This window comes from Grampus griseus, assembly GCF_964374135.1.
Source record: "Grampus griseus genome assembly, chromosome: 20".
Lineage (NCBI taxonomy): Eukaryota > Metazoa > Chordata > Mammalia > Artiodactyla > Delphinidae > Grampus > Grampus griseus.
In genome coordinates this window covers 28,772,596-28,791,511 of record NC_139014.1, presented here as the reverse complement: position 1 = coordinate 28,791,511, position 18,916 = coordinate 28,772,596, and the positions used below count along the sequence as shown (strand labels likewise).

The 18,916-nt window shown below is 38.0% G+C and overlaps 2 protein-coding genes across 4 annotated transcripts in view; one reads left to right on the top strand and one right to left on the bottom strand.

The window, feature by feature from the left end:
* The window catches only part of RPS6KB1 (ribosomal protein S6 kinase B1), a 39,497-nt gene that overhangs the window by 15,859 nt on the left and 4,722 nt on the right, over window positions 1-18,916 (top strand). For both annotated transcript variants that reach the window (XM_082680126.1, XM_082680125.1), the window contains exons 5-14: window positions 4,095-4,242; window positions 6,313-6,370; window positions 7,825-7,925; window positions 10,309-10,399; window positions 10,583-10,673; window positions 11,188-11,295; window positions 11,597-11,659; window positions 11,851-11,928; window positions 15,430-15,537; window positions 18,644-18,756. In XM_082680126.1, the coding sequence (XP_082536252.1) occupies window positions 4,095-4,242; window positions 6,313-6,370; window positions 7,825-7,925; window positions 10,309-10,399; window positions 10,583-10,673; window positions 11,188-11,295; window positions 11,597-11,659; window positions 11,851-11,928; window positions 15,430-15,537; window positions 18,644-18,756 (959 nt within the window). The remainder of the gene's footprint in view (window positions 1-4,094; window positions 4,243-6,312; window positions 6,371-7,824; window positions 7,926-10,308; window positions 10,400-10,582; window positions 10,674-11,187; window positions 11,296-11,596; window positions 11,660-11,850; window positions 11,929-15,429; window positions 15,538-18,643; window positions 18,757-18,916) is intronic.
* Window positions 3,790-18,916, bottom strand: part of RNFT1 (ring finger protein, transmembrane 1) — a 33,745-nt gene continuing 18,618 nt past the window's right edge. Inside the window, exons 9-10 of one of the 2 annotated variants that reach the window (XM_082680129.1) lie at window positions 4,713-4,830; window positions 3,790-3,808 (exon numbers count right to left, since the gene is read on the bottom strand). In XM_082680129.1, the coding sequence (XP_082536255.1) occupies window positions 4,735-4,830 (96 nt within the window). In that variant the 3' untranslated portion in view covers window positions 3,790-3,808; window positions 4,713-4,734. Of the gene's footprint in view, window positions 3,809-4,712; window positions 4,831-16,737; window positions 17,207-18,916 lie in introns of those variants that run through there. The other variant, XM_082680128.1, reaches the window with a different exon arrangement.

Sequence of the window (18,916 nt, the reverse complement as noted above, 5' to 3'; positions counted from 1 at the left end):
AGTCCCACTATTCTTTTTTAGCAGACTGCCTCTCTTTCTATTTGAGGCTGTCAGATCTGATTCCCTTCAACTTCCTGTTCTAATCCTTGTCCCCAGTACCATATTGTCTACATTTTCACCTGTCTTTACTTCCCTCTCTCCAGGCTTAGTGGGAGATGTGTTCCTCCTTCTTTCCAAGGCTAAACACTCTCTTTATGTTTTGGATCCCATCACTTTCTTCCTGTTCAGGGTCTTTGTCACTTCTGCCTCTTTTTTCCATCCTCTATCCTAACTTCTTTCTTTATATAAATATATTCATGTCTTTGCCATATTTAGAAAACAAATCCTTTCTTCACTCGAGGTCTATGGTAGCTTCCAGTCTCTGCCTTTCATAGCTGAATTTCTTGAGAAGTCATGTTTTATTATTTTTTTCACTCACTATATTTTGACTTCACAACTCTATTCTTTTGATGAAATGCTTGTCCCCTACATCACCAGTGATCTCCTAATTGCTGAATCCAGTGGTCTTTACTTAACTCATCCTTAATTTACCTCTCTGTTATATTGAAGCTATTGACCACAGCATTTTGAAACTCCGCTCCCTTGACTTCTATGATTCTTCTTTACTATTTCTTCATCTTCTCTTCTTGGCCTCTTCTCAGACTTTCTCAAAATTATTTATTTAAAAAATTTAAACCTTCTGAACAGTTAAAAAATAATGCATCTTTGAAATTTTTCAAACTTCCCAAAGAGTTACAAGAATAGTACAGTGATAACCAATTGTTAAGTTTGCCATATTTTCTTTGTCTGCCCCTCCCTCAGTTTCTCCTCTCTTAGTATGTATGTGTGTGTATATTCAAAGTTTTAATTTTTTTGGTATACAATTTGAAAGTTATTTGTAGACATGGCACTTCGCACTTAAATTCTTTAGTATGTATCTCTTAAGAATAAGGGCATTACATACATAACTACAGTGTAATTGTCACATTTGGGAAATTTAACATTGATATACTATACTGTTTTCTAATACATCGTCCATACTCAGACTTCCCCAGTTGTGTCAGTAATCTCCTTTATAGCTATTTTGTTTTGTTTTTAACATCCAGGATTTAATCAAGGATCACACATTGCATTGAATAGTCCTGTGTCTTTAGTTTCCTTTACTGTAGAGTACTGTGTCTTTAGTTTCTTTTACTTTAGTTTCCTTTACTTTTTTGTCATTCATGACATTGACATTTTTTGAAGACTCTGGGCCAGTTTTGCAGAGTATCCCTAATTTGGATATGGTTCATTGTTTCCTCATGAAAACACTTAAATTTTAAATTTAGGTTAAATGCTTCCTGCAGGAATATTTTACAGGAGCATTGTGTTCTCAGTGCATGGGCTCAGGAAGCACATAATGTTGGTCTGTCTCATTATTTGGTGAGACTGAGTTTGATCACTTTGTTAAGGTGGTGTCCACCAAACTTTCCATTCTACCAATACCTTTTTCCCTCTGTAATTAAAAAGTATCTATGGAATGAAAGTTAGAGATTGTGTTAATATTCTGTCCTAATAATCTTCTACACCCAATGGTTTTATTATCCATTGTCTCTTAGCCAAATCAAATAATACTCTGGTGATTATAAAATGGAGACTTTTCTATTTTTATCATTTTTTTCTATATTGTCATTCTTCTGTAAAGAAGAGCTTTTCATACTTGCTTTTTTAAATTTAATTTTTTTAACTAGTATGGACATTTTTTCAGTGTGTTACCCATTTCTTTCATTATTCAAATTTTGGTCCACAAATTTTCCCAGGTTTTGCTAGAGAGAGCTCCATTAAGATGGCTTCTGTGTCCTTTTAACATATCCCTGTTAGTTTTTGAGTAGTTCCTTACTTTCTGTATAATAGCGTGCTCCAGGTTTACCTTGCACTTTCCCTGACCCTGGCTTAGAACCGTTTTATTCTCCATGGAACCCTGTTTTTTTTTGCTAGAGAAACCAAGATCTGGGTGCCAAGCTATACTTTTTGCTACTGAAGTCTCATTGTTCCTGGCTCTTTCAGTACACAGAGCTAGGAAGTTTTGTTTTTGTTTTAAATCATGGCTACATATTGATATTCCTAATTTCAGTCCAATTCTGTAGGGTTCTTCTTTCCTCGGCCTACATTTGCATCTCTGTTTTTCCACAGTGAGAAAAGCCTGGTAACAACATCAGTACATTTACTCATTTGCTTAGTTGTACAATACGTGCATAATAGTTTGAGAATTATAATACCAATACTATGAGGAGCTATAAACCTACTAAGTGTGGTTTAAGATTTTTTGGCAATTTTTTTTATGCTTACATATATGTCACTAAGAATGTTCAATGTAAAGTTATTTAAATATCTTTTTTTTCCTTTTGTGGTAAAATTATCAAAGTAATAGTCAATTAAATTTATGTATTTCTGTTGTATTCAATTTTATTTCCCTCCCCCATCCAGATTTAATTTTATTTTTGAAATGTATAAAACATTAACATGGTTCAGAATTTAATAATCACAATAATGATATTTGATTTAGGTAAGAAAAGAAATGAATGATAAAACCCTTCAGGTTTTACTCAGAGGTCCCATTCCCTTTCCTGCCTTTCCACTATCATTAGCTTTTTTTTTTTTTTTTTTAGATAGGTTTCTTGTTGGGATGTTTTATGTTATTGTTATTTTTTTGGACACGCCACATGGCATGCGGGATCTTAGTTCCCCAACCAGGGATCGGACCTGGGCCCTTGTCAGTGATAGTGCCGAGTCCTAACCACTGGACCGCCAGGGAATTCCCTGTATCATTAGCTTTTGGCTTAATTTAGGTGTGCTCATTATTGCAGATATAAGCATGTACCTATTATATATATTCTTATTTCCACTGTTACACAAAAGGTAGCATACTGTGTTACTGCTGTGCCATATATGCTCTTTTGCACCTTGCTTTCAGAGATGTTCCTCATTCTTTTTACAGTTTTCTTACACAGGGTTTTCATGCAGTATCCTATGTGTGGGCATTTAGGTTGTTTCTTATGTTTCACTTTTACAAATAATATTGCAACTAATGGCCACGTATATACGCTTTTTCATGTTACTAGAGGTGTACAAGAACTTAGAATTTAAGACTTAGCATGTCCAAAGCAATATATCATTTTCCCAAAACTTTTTTGTTTGTTTCCATTTCCTGTTATTGAATGACACCATTACTTACACAGAAACCATGGTATCATCATTTCTTCTCATATCTCCTTAGTCAGCGAGTGCTAATGATGCACTTTTACCCTTTTTTTCCCCACCTTCATTTTCTTAGTTACAGGTTTTACTTCTTGCTTAGTTTACTAGCCTTCTAACTGGTGTCATTTCTTCCCTAAAACTTCACACTGCTACTAGAACTGTCTTTCTTAAAGCCAAAGGTTATTCATTTACCTTACCTCAGCATTTCTCCTCTGCCTCTAAAATAAGATTCAGATGCCTTTGCCTAGATGCCCAGGCCTTCCATTTCCTGTATGTCCAGCCTAATACATGTCCTAACCACTTCTAACCATACTGAACTACTTTTAGATCCTCAAGACGTGTCCCGTCCTGTCAAGCCTCTTTTGCACTGGGAATGCCTTTTTTTTTTTTTTAATACCCTCTACATTTCATCTTAATAACTTTTTATGATACAGCTTAGGTATCTCCACCTCCAGGAAGACTTCTTGCCAGGTCAGATGTAGTTCCCAGGGCACCTTGTGCTTAGCTCCATTGACTCATCTCTCTTCCCTGGGACTTTGGGCTCCTGTGGGCTAGAGACTCCTTCTGTTGGTTCTGCTTTCTTGTTAAGAGCCTATAAAATAGTAGACATTCAACAGTTAGTGAATATATGAATAAATTTGATCTATTTACATTAAAACAGATTATTTAGGTTTTCATTTACATGTTTACTACAAAAAATCCAAACAGTGCAGATGTATATAAGAAGTGAATGTCTTCCATTACCCCATCTCAGTCTCCAGTGGGAACTATGATTAATAGTTTAATGTTGGCAAGAAAAGCACAAAATAGATTTTCCAGTTACTATAGGATAAAAATGTCTACTACTTTGTTCTTATAGATCATCTCTTTTCCTTTAGGCAATGATAGTAAGAAATGCTAAAGATACAGCTCATACAAAAGCAGAACGGAATATTCTGGAGGAAGTAAAGCATCCCTTCATTGTGGATTTAATTTATGCCTTTCAGACTGGTGGAAAACTCTACCTCATCCTTGAGTATCTCAGCGGTCAGTACACAGCTTGGTGTAATTATTTGCATTAGCTCCAGAAACTTGGTCAAAACATTATTTTCCAATAGAAAAATGCTTTTTCCCAATGTGACCAAATAGTTCCTAAAATTGACAAATACATTGACATAAGGAATTCAGATGTGACGAAGTGTTTCTTTTTGCAGACAAATGTGAAGGAAACTTTAAAGGTTAAGTCTTTTTCCTCATCTGTAATATTTTATCTTAATCCCATTGTAATCAATTAAAAGAGCAAACAGCTACTTGATAGCCATCAAATTGACTACACTTGGGTAAGATAATATAATTCAAATAAACCACTGATTTATTTTTTTGTAAACTGACATGGAAAACTTAGAGTGTTGTTTAAGGTAATGAGTATTTTTGGTATTGCATCTTTAAACAGAAGAGTTTTTTGTTTAATGTAGTCTTATTGATAGATTTTGCAGTTTACATTGGAAATCACCCACCTTTTCCAGGGCTTACCCCCTCCTAGGAATTTGTGGTACCCCATAGCATTTCAAGATCACAGGTATCTATTTCCAGCAAACACACTTGAGTTTTCTGAAAAACAGATTTCACAAGAGCCTGTAACATGGAACAGAAAGTTGCAGAATTTAGTCACTTTTTTGTGACGGTTGTTTTTTTCTTGTACCTTTATTTTAACATAGTTTCAGATTTCCGCAAAAAAGTTCTAAGAACAGGACAAAGAATTCCCAAGTACTCTTCACCTAGATTCCCCAAGTGTTATCATTTTACCACATTGTTTTGTTTCATCATTCTCTTTCTCTCCCTCTCTGTATATGTACGTGTGTGTATATAGATGTGTATATACACACACATATGTGTATATATGTTCATAATTTTTTTCCTGAACTCTTTAAGGGAGTGTCACAGACATGATTTCCCTTTACCCCTAAATACTTCAATGTATATTTTTCTGAAATTAAAGACAGTATCTTACATAACTGTACTAAAATTATCAAAATAGGAAATTAACATTAATACAATAATCTCTCTCAGTTTCCTTTAATCTGGAACAGTTCCTCAGTCTTTCTTTGTCTTTCATGACCTTGACATTTTTGAAAAGTACAGTTTAGTTACTTTGTAGAATGTATCAGTTTGGGCTTATATGGTGTTTCCTCAGGATTAGATTCAGGTTATGCATTTTGGGGAGGACCATCGAAGTGACATTGTATCCTTCTCTGTGTATCAGAGCAAGAGGTACATGATATTTGTATCTTTGTTCCATTACTGTTGACGTTAACTTTGATCATATGTATAAGGTGATGTCTGCCAGTTTTTTTTTTCTGGTGAAATTTTCCTTTTGTAATTAGTAAGTATCTTGAGGAGATACTTTGAAATTATTTAAATATCTCATCTTTCATCAAACTTTCACATACAGTTTTAGCATCCATTCTTGCCTGAAACAATTAACTATGATGATTGCTAAGTGATTTTTCTTACTCCATCATGGCTTCTTCATTTATTATTTGGCATTCTGCTGTAACGAAGAGCTTTCCATTTATCTATTCACTGATTTACATCATTGTGGACTCATGGATTCTAAGATTTTTCAGTAGGATATCACACTTTATTATCATTGTTTATTTTGATATTCAAACAGTACCATACTATTTACAAGGACATTGCCAAATTCATGCAGTTTAAGAGTTGTAAAAATGTGGAATATGGGCATTCACTAATTTGCAAGGATGGTTTAATTACATACTAACATTTTTCTAAATGCCGGTAAAATGTTAGAGAAGCTTTAATCAAGATTTTTTTTTTTAACCGCAGGTCTGGAATCTGTAAATATTTTGAAGTTTATAGATGTAAAACCTAGAATTCCAAAACTTGTATATTTCACATAAGAATAAGAACACTGCTAAAAATGGAATACTGAGGACTTAGTTTTAAACCTGTAATGTTTAGGATCTGTTTTTTATTTTTAAAGGGTTGATGTCTTTTAATTATGGCTAAAAGGAAAGCACAAACCCTCTCATTAGAATGGATTGTTGGAAAAAAAAAGATTGCTTTGTTTCTAATGTCTTTTTCTTTTCTTTACAGGAGGAGAATTATTTATGCAGTTAGAAAGAGAAGGAATATTTATGGAAGACACAGCCTGGTAAGTGAAATTTTAGTGGTTGTATGGATTCAGGTAATAATTCATATAATTAAAAGCAAAGTCCTGTTCCCACTGTGGGCAGCCAGATGATTCAGTAAATTGTTCTGGAGCCAGTTGGTCACTCAGGACTCTAAGAGGGAGAAGCAGCTTTGGGACTTGGCAGCCATTGGAGGTCACATCATTCCTTTGCCTCCAGGCTTTGGGTGGAACATTCTTCACACCAGTTCCTAACAGAACCATTCTCACTGGGGCTTTCTTTCCTTGAATTGGTAAGCTGCCTGCCTTGGCTCTGGGTGAATGTGGTTTTCCAGTAAAACTTTATGTGTGGAGCAATGGAAAGTATCAGAAATCATCTCCTCTTTTTTTGTAGACTTTCCAGTTCCCAAGGTGCAGTCTTAGGGAGGTGATAAGCCTGCACATATCATCTGTGGATTGATTCAATGGCCAGGATGGGATCTACCCTCATATTTCTTAAGATGGCATCTGCTTCAAATTAAAAATATACACACCCTTTTGTGAGATGACAGTATTGGGTAACAATAAATCAGTTTATCCTACACATTAATTGAATAGAAAACACTTAAATGTTTTTTTCTACCTTAATTACCAAACTGCATTCCATTGTTTAATTTCAGGCCTTTTCTAACACAGAAGCTGCATTTAAGAGCCTTAGGGATGAAGTGCCCTTTTTGGAGGAGGCTCTCTGAGCCATGTTGGAGGCTGTGTTTGTGGTCCTGCTGGCTGTGAAACTGCCTCAGTCCTCTAGGACACACCCTCTCCATCCTGGAGTAATCTGCAGGATTGCAACATTGTTATGCAGCCAGTATTGCAGTGCCTTGTGCTTTTCGAATCCAGACAGGGTTGACTCAGCCCTTTATTCTTTTGAGGTAGATAAATTTGAGTGTCACACAGTTTATAGTTGTGGGCTGGCTGGCAAGAGGGAGGGCAGATACTGTGGGCATGAGCTGTATATAAATATGCAGCTGTATTAAGTAAGGGACGTGTGGGCTTCTAAGGGTCAGGTTATAAGGTATTTTTGAAACTAAGACTTGATCTCTGAGAATAACAAAGTTCCTATTTCCTATGGGATTTAAAAATTGGGGGTGGGTGGGAGAAATTTGCTTTGATCTGAATGACTATTGGCCTAGTTCCTACATAGACAGAACAAAACACGACCAGTGACAGTTTGGCATATTCTGGACTTCTTTGCAATTTTAGCAATATGTTCTAATGATGAAATAAAACATTTTATAGTTTCACTAAACGAGTGAAACGTAAATGTCTCCATGCCTTTTGGCAGCATCCTATGCCATCTCTTTTCCCCATACCCACCCCCACTCCCACTAATTTGGTCTTTGGTGCATGTCTATTTCTTTCAAGGAATTTTGCTCCATACATAAACTGCTTTGAGTAGATTACTCTTTTTAATTTTATTAAATCACTTTTGTTTCCAGCTTTTACTTGGCAGAAATCTCCATGGCTTTGGGGCATTTACATCAAAAGGGGATCATCTACAGAGACCTGAAGCCGGAGAATATCATGCTTAATCACCAAGGTGGAGATATACTGTAAACAATTCTATAGTAAATAATCATCTTAAAATCTTCCCACACAGGTCATGGTCATTTTCAAAGCCCCATATTTATGCGTCAGTTATTATACATTGCTCCCTCAGAACTTATAGCATCATGATACTTGTACTTATGATTGATGAGATTAAAGAGAATTGAGGATAACTGGCCACAACTACCTTTTCTAGTTTAATCCTTACTCTTTATAGCTTGTCATTCTTTTGTAATCCTTACATAAAGTGTGGTGAGCCAGAAGCCAGTCCAAATACTAATTTTGGTTGGTTCCTTAAATTGGAAAGTGAATCTTAACTTTATAAATTGAGTTTTCTTTACTGATGAAATGCATAAGTATTAGAAGCAATATTTTTATGGTAAATTTTATTAATGTGATAAAAAAGGAAAGGATTAGAATTGGACCAAAATATTTGATATAACTTTGGAGGTAAAATATTTAGTAGGCATCAGTTTATTCTTGCTGTCTGCAACAACAACAGACATAAAAATCAGACAGACTAATATTCTGTGCAGCTATAGCTACAGCAAAGTGAGCCTTGATCATTACTGCATGCTGCTACAGACAGTTCAACTTTGTGAGAGTAATCTGGGCTGGCTAGACTTGGCAATTCACTCACATCCCAAAGGAGCAACCAACCAACTCGGGTATCTGGGGGCTGGTGGCAGCTGCTGATCCTTAGATGTCTATCGAATGATGCGAGAGGTAGTTAATGGTTTTAAATTCTTGTACAGAAAATGGTTTATGGACAACTGATGCCAGAATAAATGTTTCAGATAGTGGGGGGTTTCTTGCTTTCCTTTCTTTTCCCCCCCCTTTTTTTTTTTTTTGGAGAAATGTACTTAACCACATACATTACAGGTATCTATGTATCTCTCTCTCCCAGTTCTGCCCCCACTGCCACAAATGATTCTGATTGTGAATTCTAAGGCAAGGGATAGAATTGGGAAGTGACTAGTTAATTTCTTTGATGCATAACCTGAGTGTATCAGGTGGCTCTGTGAAAATAAAGGTCATATTTCTTCTTCTGTGTCAGAGTAAAATACATACCTACATTTGAGTTAATAGTCCATTGCCTTTTCTTTTCTCGAAATAAACTTGGAACAGTAGGGTCCCTGGGGTTGCTGAACCACTGGATAGCTAATGACAGTTCATTAAAGCTAAACATGAACTGAGATGTTCTTTGTGTAAGGTGATGAGTTTTTTTGTTTTGTTTTGTTTTTTCTTTTTTTTTTTCTTTTTTTACACGGGCCTCTCACTGTTGTGGCCTCTTGCGTTGCGGAGCACAAGCTCCGGACGCGCAGGCTCAGCGGCCATGGCTCACAGGCCCAGCCGCTCCGCGGCATGTGGGATCTTCCCAGACTGGGACACGAACCCGTGTCTCCTGCATCGGCAGGTGGACTCTCAACCACTGCGCCACCAGGGAAGCCCCAAGGTGATGAGTTTTTCATTTTCTGGATCAAAGATGATGGTTCCATGCCATACAGCAATTTCATTTCTTTTTCCAAACTGCATTGGCAGAATAAGCTAACTTGTTATAGTGACTAAGTCTGTTTTAAGAACTGTCAGGTCACAGTTCATGGTGATAAAAGCTATATGTTTGAAGTACAGTGTCACACCTTTGTTTAACACGCAGAAGATCTCTTTTATGGTCTGTGTACGTAATCCAGACTTCATCAAGTTTTCCCAGGACTTACTTGCTCAGGATGGTAAAGGATTCTTGGTATAGGTAAAGCTAGAGCCTTAGACAAGCTGTTTTTCACCTTTTTCTCATCTTTCTTTTACCTTTACTAGATAGATTATATCATTGGCAAAGATAATTTTTTTTAGTTTGGCTGCTTTGGGTGTTCGTTGCTGCGCACGGTCTTTCTCTAGTTGCAGCAAGCGGGGGCTACCCTTCGTTGCGGTGCGCGGGCTTCTCATTGCGGTGGCTTCTATTGTTGCGGAGCATGGGCTCTAGGCACATGGGCTTCAGTAGTTGTGGCATGCGGGCTCAGTAGTTGTGGCTCGTGGGCTCTAGAGCACAGGCTCAGTAGTTGTGGTGCACGGGCTTAGTTGCTCCGCAGCATGTGGGATCTTCCCGGACCAGGGCTTGAACCCATGTCTCCTGCATTGGCAGGCGGATTCTTAACCACTGGCCACCAGGGAAGTCCCGGCAAAGATAATTTTGCCCTACCCTTAAAGAGTTATTTAGCATCCCATTTATGGATGGAACCTTGCTAGTTCTTGATGTCTCAAAAAATAAATTTAAGGCAGAAAAAGTAAAATGGAAGGATAGGTTATTGTCTTGTATGATACATTCAAATATTGCACATAGAATTCTCAGAATAACCATCTATAATCTTTCATTGTAGGTCATGTGAAACTAACAGATTTTGGACTATGCAAAGAATCTATTCATGATGGAACAGTCACACACACATTTTGTGGAACAATAGAATACATGTGAGCTGCATGTTCAAAGAAATATTACTGGTTTGGGGATAATAGCTAACTTTTACCTGGTTTAAATAATAGTGTGCTAAATTTTCTGTAGCAACACTTGGTTCTGTATATTGTTTTAAAAATTTTAATTCAGATGATAGGCAAATAGTGAATGTTTTAGGCATATTATTTTTCTCCTCGTAGGGCCCCTGAAATCTTGATGAGAAGTGGCCACAATCGTGCTGTGGATTGGTGGAGTCTGGGAGCATTAATGTATGACATGCTGACTGGAGCAGTAGGTGCACAGTTAAAAGTTGCATGTGTTATGGTCTGTGCTGAGTAGTTATTAAGTCATTACAGCAAGAGATCTTTCCTGTGCTTTTTGAAAATGTTACCAATTAAGTTATTTTAAAAAATCTAACACTACTGATGCTTCATTAGTAGTATTATGGGCCTCTGTACTTTTATAAATATTCTCATTTAGATGATCTATGTCATGGCCTGTGGTCCTGTGAAACAGAGGTAAAACAGATACTGCCCTTATTTTAGAAATGGAGAAAGTGAAGCATAAAATCAAATGGCTCACCCATTATCACACCAAGTTAATGGTGGCAACCCAGTTGCTTCCAGGACGTTGCTATTTTCTCTGTGCCATTGCTCAAAAACTACAGGTCTTTAGCAGGCATCCCATATCACAACATACATTTCTGATCTCTATGCGTAACTGACTAATTCAGGAAATGAATAATTCTGTTATTTAAAATTTGATTTTTTCTATGCTGATTTTTCTCACTCTCTTCTACTCTTAGCCCCCGTTCACTGGGGAGAATAGAAAGAAAACAATTGACAAAATCCTCAAATGTAAACTCAATTTGCCTCCCTACCTCACACAAGAAGCCAGAGATCTGCTTAAAAAGGTAGGGTTCTAAAATAGGCACTCAAACCATAAGCTTCAACTACTAGGATTTAAATAGATAGAACTGAATATACATTTTGACTACAGAATCATACACAGGTGTTGACAAAAAAGCCTACAGTTTTTGCAGGCAAAGGACAAATTTGTTTGTTTAAAGGTTTTCTTTTTACTCCCAAACGATATTTAGAAGTAATTAATAAATCTTACATTTGCAAGGCAAAATAGACATGCAAATTCTATAAAGAAAAATAATCAATTTGACTAGGTAAGGTTCATCAGTGTGTTTCTTTTCCTCCCTAAAGCTGCTGAAAAGAAATGCTGCTTCTCGTCTTGGAGCTGGTCCTGGGGACGCTGGAGAAGTTCAAGTAGGGATTGGCATGTTTGGTGGTTTGTGGGGAAGATAATGCTATTTTATGTATTTGTGAAGGTTATATGTAGTTGCTTATAAGTATAGCTTATTTTGTGATCGGTAACTTCAAATGGGCTGATTAGTCAGTCCAGTGAAGTCTGTTCCCCTTAACCTTTCTTCCTGCTCTTTTGTTTTGTTCTTCCCCAGGCTCATCCATTCTTCAGACATATTAACTGGGAAGAACTGCTGGCTCGGAAGGTAGAGCCCCCCTTTAAACCTCTGTTGGTATGTATTCATGAAAGCATATAATCTGAGGGACCTGGTACTTTTTTACAATAAGAAAATATCAGACCATTCAGAAACATTTTATATTTATTAATAGTTCAAAAACTTTGGTCTATCCTCTCTTCAGAATCTTTATTCTGTGCAGTTTTTTTTTTTTAATTAATTTATTTGGTTGCACCGGGTCTTAGTTGCAGGAGGCGGGCTCCTTAGTTGCAGCAGGCATCTCCTTAGTTGTGGCATGCGAACTCTTAGTGGGGGCATTCATGTGGGATCTAGTTCCCTGACCAGGGATCAAACCCAGGTCCCCTGCATTGGGAGTGCAGAGTCCTACCCACTGTGCCACCAGGGAAGTCCCTCTGTGCAGTCTTTTCAGGAACTACTGCCAGCAGCAATTGATGGCTATATTAACTAGTTTAAAGTTGGTTGCCTAAGATGATTAAATATCTCACGTACTTAGGACTTTTGTGTTTATTTGCTTTGTTTTGTTTTGCTTAACCCAACCCTATTTTGAATTTGCTTTTCTATAACAAAGTATCACAAACTAGGTGGCTTAAATAGAAATTTATTATGTCACAGTTCTAGAGGCTAGAAGTTCGGGATCAAGGTGTTGGCAGGGTTGGTTACTTCTGAAGGCTGTGAGAGACTGTTTCATGCCTTTCCCCTAGCTTTTGGTGGTTTGCTGGCAATCTTCGGCATTCCTTGGCTTGTAGGAACATCATCCTATCTCTGCCTTCATGTTCATGTGGCATTCTCCTTGTGTGTAGATCTGTGTCCACATTTTCCCTTTTTTGTAAGGACACCAGTCATATTGGGTTAGGATCCCTCCCTACTCCAGTATGACCTTATCTTAACTAATTACATCTGTAATGGCCTTCATTCCAAATAAGGTCACATTCTGAGGTACTGGGGGTTAGAACTTCATTATATGACTGTTGGAGGGACATACTTCAAACCATAACAATATGCTTATGAGTAAATGAGTTAGCGTATTAGTTCTTGTCTTTTTCCCATCTCAAAATTTGAGAAAAGATAGTTTCTTTTTCTATTTCTTGAGATGACGGTGGAGGAGAAGGAATAGGATAATGATGATGATTATTTGGTCCTGGAGCACAAGGTGACTTGCTTTAAAATTTCAACATATATAACTGTAAGGATAATTAACCCTCATATACCAACTATCCAGCTTCAGAAATTATTAAGTCATCTTGTTTAAACGTAAACATAACCACCGTGCTATCATCACAACTAAAAAGCTGACAGTTTCCCCAATTGTTTCTTTGTTTTTCCTGTTGGTTTGTTTCAGTAAGGATTCAGTCAAGACCTATATAGTTCGGTTACTATGTCTCTTAGGTCTCTCCATCTATAGATATCCTCTCTCAATGCCTCCTTTGAGGACTTACTGAAGAAACTGGACTGTTTGTCCTGTAGGGGTCCTCACATTGATTTTCCTGATTTTAACCCCATGTTGTCCTCAGCCATGTTCATCTGTTCCTTGTATTTCTGGAAACTGGTAGTTTAGGTTTAGTTTAGATCTGATTCAGATTAAACTTTTGGTACTATATATTTTGATCAGAAGATATAATATGTACTTACATTTTTTAAAAAAATGTTAGCGGAGGCTTCCCTGGTGGCGCAGTGGTTGAGAGTCCGCCTGCCGATGCAGGGGACACGGGTTCGTGCCCCGGTCCAGGAAGATCCCACATGCTGCGGAGCAGCTGGGCCCGTGAGCCATGGCCGCTGAGCCTGTGCGTCCGGAGCCTGTGCTCCGCAACGGGAGAGGCCACAACAGTGAGAAGCCCACGTACCGCAAAAAAAAAAAAAAAAAAAGTTAGTGGTCGTTGATTATTGCCTATATCAGTGGTTCTCAGCCAGGGTTGATTTGGCAATGTCAGAGACAAATTGTCACAACTTAGGGAGGAGTGCCACTGGTACTTAGGGGATAGAGGCCAGAAATGCTGCTAAACATCCTATAATGCCCAGGACAACATCCTACAACAAGAATGATCAGGCCCAAAATGTCAGTAGAGCCAAGGTTGAGAATCTATAGCCTAGTTCCAAGATTTCATTAGGGGTTTGCAAAATTGTCTTACTCTAATACTGTTATTCATTCTTTATTAGGTGGAATTGTTCTGTGAAAAGATACTCTTGTATCAGTTGTTTGGTTTCCTTATACAGGAAAGGCAGGATAAATGTTTCTTTCCCAGTTTGCAAAATAATGAATTAGTTCCCTAACTTCCAAAATTGGCCAATGAATTGTGATTTTTTTTAGTATAATTATGAACTCATGCTGTTTAACATATTTGTGTTTCAATTCATTGCAGTTATTTTTATTGATGTTCAGTTTTTCCCATCTTTAGACACTGGGTGCTTCTTTATGTAGGTTCTTGAGTTGTTTTTTTTGGGCCGCGCAGCATGCGGGATCTTAGTTCCCCAACTGGGGATGGAACCTGTGCCCCCTGCAGTGGAAGCGTGGAGTCTTAACTGGACTGCCAGGGAAGTCCCGGTTGCTGGGTTCTTTTGACACAACCACATGGTCTGATGTTGTAACAGAGAGAAGAAATTAAAGAAACAGATCTGGTGGTTAGATCTGGGTGATAATATTCCTCCACAAGAAAATATACTCATGCAGAGTAGAATATTACTTTTGCTCCTTGAGAAATTTAAAGGAATGAAATAAGGTATGGGAAGAAACGTCAACTAGAGCATATTATGTGCTTTGTGTTTAAACTCTGCTTCAAGTTTATTACAAATTTGCCAACTGTGCAAAATTGTCTCTAAAAAGGGATTTCGCCAGTGGGCTAGCCACACTGAAGCTTTGTGAGAAGGGAAGATATTCAGGTTTTTTTTTTTTTTTTTTTGCGGTACGCGGGCCTCTCACTGTTGTGGCCTCTCCTGCTGCGGAGCACAGGCTCCGGATGCGCAGGCTCAGCGGCCATGGCTCACGGGCCCAGCCGCTCCACGGCATGTGGGATCTTCCCGGACCGGGGCACGAACCCATGTCCCCTGCATTGGCAGGCGGACTCTCAACCACTGCGCCACCAGGGAAGCCCCAGATTTTTTTTTTTGTGTGTGTGTGGTACGCCGGCCTCTCACTGTTGTGGCCTCTCCCGCTGCGGAGCACAGGCTCCGGACGCGCAGGCTCAGCGGCCACGGCTCACGGGCCCAGCTGCTCCGCGGCACACGGGATCCTCCCGGACCGGGGCACGAACCCACGCCCCCTGCATCGGCAGGCGGACTGTCAACCACTGCGCCACCAGGGAAGCCCCCAGATTTTTAATAGGAATGATAACTGTGTACTAAAGATATAGTTTGACCTTTGATACTTCTCACCTGTGTTTATTTTTCAGTCTGTGCCTGCTAAGGCTATTTTGCTACTTTATTACAGTTAAACCCTGAGAAAAGAGATCTATCTAGAGCCTTCTCTAATGTGTGTAATGCATTTGATTGATATGTATAATGTAGTCTGTTCACCATTTTCTAATCATTTTGTTTTTTATAAAGCAATCTGAAGAGGATGTGAGTCAGTTTGATTCAAAGTTTACACGTCAGACACCTGTTGACAGCCCAGATGACTCAACTCTCAGTGAAAGTGCCAACCAGGTCTTTCTGGTGAGTTAAAGAATTTCTGATGTACCCATGGGAAATTTAAGTATGAGGATGGGCCCTTTTCAGTAAGAAACACCCTTTTTAATAAGAAAATTTCAGTTTGCTTGCTTTATAGTTTATGTAGATAACCTGAGGTGCTTTTTTTTTAAAAGTTATCCCCTTATAACTTGTTGATAAGTTAGAAAATTCATTTTCATAATCCAGCATTCCATTTTAGCAATTAGAGTCAGAGTATATGATTCCTTTTTTTGAATCGCCCACTGACTTAAAATGTTTGGCTCAGCATCTTAACTGAAACCCACACAGTCATAGCAGTAGGAGAAGAAGAGCTCATAGTAACTATTTTATTCCTGAAACAGCTAAAGATTTTTGTCTGTAGGGGATTTTTAACCTGTTGATTGTGAATATTTGACATCAAAATATATTGGTTCATATGTGATTGTAAGCAGATTAATCCTAAGGAGGAGGTATCTGTATTGATTTATACCTTGTCTCCTCAGATAGAAAAACAAAATTTTAGATTCTGATTAACAGAAATGATAGGTTTATATCTGATGACCATCATTGCATATTATTTGCCTAGTGCTTATTTTATTACTATAATTACATGTCATGTGAATATCTACCCAATTTTATATCATTTGTTTCCTTTGTCATTATCCTTTGTCATTTCTTTTTGGATTATCCCTAGGGAGAATAGAATATGGGGAAAGTAATCATTTGGAAGTTTTTTTTTCTTCCTTATTTGTTTCTGAGTTCACTGGATTTGTTGCTAACTTAATTTTCAAACTTTTTTTAAAAATAATGCTCTCAGTAAAAATAATAATAATAATGCTCTCAGTATAACACACCACAGTAGTGTTGTATCTTTGGGGGTGGAGGGTCAGTTCTAAAGTTAGCATGGAATACAAAAATTGTGTATGGGCAAAATAACACTTAAGTCACCATAGTACAGTATGCTTTTCAGTAAACAACACTGAATAGTAATAATTCTATAAATGTATGATTATATGGTGATATAAGAATATACATGCAAAATATAATTTTATAGCATTTTAATTACATGAGAGGGAAAGATGAATGCATGTTATTAAATTTATGTCAGCATGATGCAAAGTTACTGTATCCCCCTTAGTACAATCTCTTATCAGTTAGGGAAGTAGGCATGATTCATTTTAATTGTGTCATTGCTTTCTTTTTTTCTTTCATGATGTGGAATTTTGTTTTCTACTAATGTGGAATTTATACCTTTGATTTAACATACAGACCTTTTCTTCAACTGGGCATTATAGAGTTTTAGCTAGTTTGACAATTGTTCTCCCCCATAAAAAAAAAAGTCTAGAAACACCTTACTACAAAGAAATCCAAAGTTGTGGTGGCAAAAGTTATGTATCTAAGCTTTCATTCCAGTTAAAGTATTGCTGATCTTTTTATTTGTTTATTTGTTTATGGCTGTGTTGGGTCTTAGTTGCGGTATCTTTGTTGAGGCATGCAGGATCTTTCATTGTGGCATCCAGGCTCTTCGTTGTGTCATGCAGGCTTTTCTCTAGCTGTGGCGTGCGGGTTTTCTCTTCTCTAGTTGTGGTGCGCGGGTTCCAGGGCACGTGGGCTCTGTAGTTGCGGTGCGTGGGTTCCAGAGTGCAAGGGCTCTGTAGTTTGTGGCACGCAGGCTCTGTAGTTGAGGCGCACAAGCTCAGTAGTTATGGCACGCAGGCTTAGTTGCCCGACAGCATGTGGGATCTTAGTTCCCTGACCAGGGGTTGAACCCTTATCCCCTGCATTGGAAGGCAAATTCTTTACCACTGGACCACCAGGGAAATCCGTGTTGAGCTTTTCTTAATTACTTAAATTGGCTAACTAATGAATACAAGAACAATTCATTTGTTAGGTTGTAGCCAGAATTCTGTACACAATGTGTATCTGTTTTAAGCGAGCACTAAAATTAATTTAAAATAGTAACAGCCCACTTATCTGGAGATTGTGGCTGTAGTAACTTCAGTTCAATTAATATTTCAGTTCCTATTAGAATTCAAGGAAATTCAAAGATGATTAAGGCACAGTCTGGTCCTCTTGGTAGTTATAGCTTTAGCCCACAAGAACATGCGGGGAAACGGCCTTCGTAGTCCACATGTAGCTGTCACAACAAAGCATATGCCCTACAGAATTGCACCTTACTCTTTAGGACTTCACCCAGAGCCTTACTGAGTCTTTTTATTATAACTCAAATGCCTACTCATAAGTGACAAGAATAAACAGAAGGGAAGATAGGTATAAGATTAACTGTTAAAGGGATGAACATGAACAGCAAGATAAATGATAGCTGGTAGCCTAATAGCAAGGTCCAAGAAAGAACTAAAGCTAACAAAATTGCATTAGTGTCTGTTAAAATTAAGTTTTCACAATGCTGACCCTTATTCATCAGGAAAATCTGAATCTACACATTCATTGGTATAAAACCAGAAAGATCACATGTGCCAAGTTAGAGAATTCTATTTTGACTTTGGCCTAATAATGAGAAACTGTTTGGGGGTGATAATCTTAGTTGCTTATATGCATGTGGCTAGGAACACTAGAATTTTCTTTGCATTTATCTTTGTATTTAACATCTTTTTTCTTTTTTTTTTTTTTTTGCGGTACGCGGGCCTCACCGTTGTGGCCTCTCCCATTGCGGAGCGCAGGCTCAGCGGCCATGGCTCATGGGCCCAGCCGCTCCGCAGCATGTGGGATCTTCCCGGACCGGGGCATGAACCTATGTCCCCTGCATTGGCAGGCGGACTCTCAACCACTGCACCACCGGGGAAGCCCTGTATTTAACACCTTAATGTAGAGCCTGCATTTTCCTGTTTTGTTCTCCTCCTTTCAGTAGAGTGAAATTTTGTTTGCTGGCATATGCGGCTCAATAGAATTCTGCTCTCTGAAGGTCTGTGCCTCAAGAAATGACTGGAAAGAAGGTAACGGGTGTGAAATGAGATTGAGGAAACTGGATAGTATCTACACTGGTGATTTTAGGTGTACATCATTGTCTTGGTGTGTCAGAGATTGAACCACCACACTTTCTTGATGTACATGACAAAATCCTATTCTGTAGTCCACTGTTACTGTCTTTCAGGGTTTTACATATGTGGCTCCATCTGTACTTGAAAGCGTGAAAGAAAAGTTTTCCTTTGAACCAAAAATCCGGTCACCTCGAAGATTTATTGGCAGCCCACGAACACCTGTCAGGTATTCAGACTTTGTTATTCTTTTTTTTAACTTGGAAGAGCATTGCTTAAGAAATTTATGCCAAGTTACATAAATGGAAGATCTGTCATTCTCTTTGACATAAGCACAGCTCTACACCTTCTAATATTGCAAGTGACTAGTCTGTGACTAATCAATGATA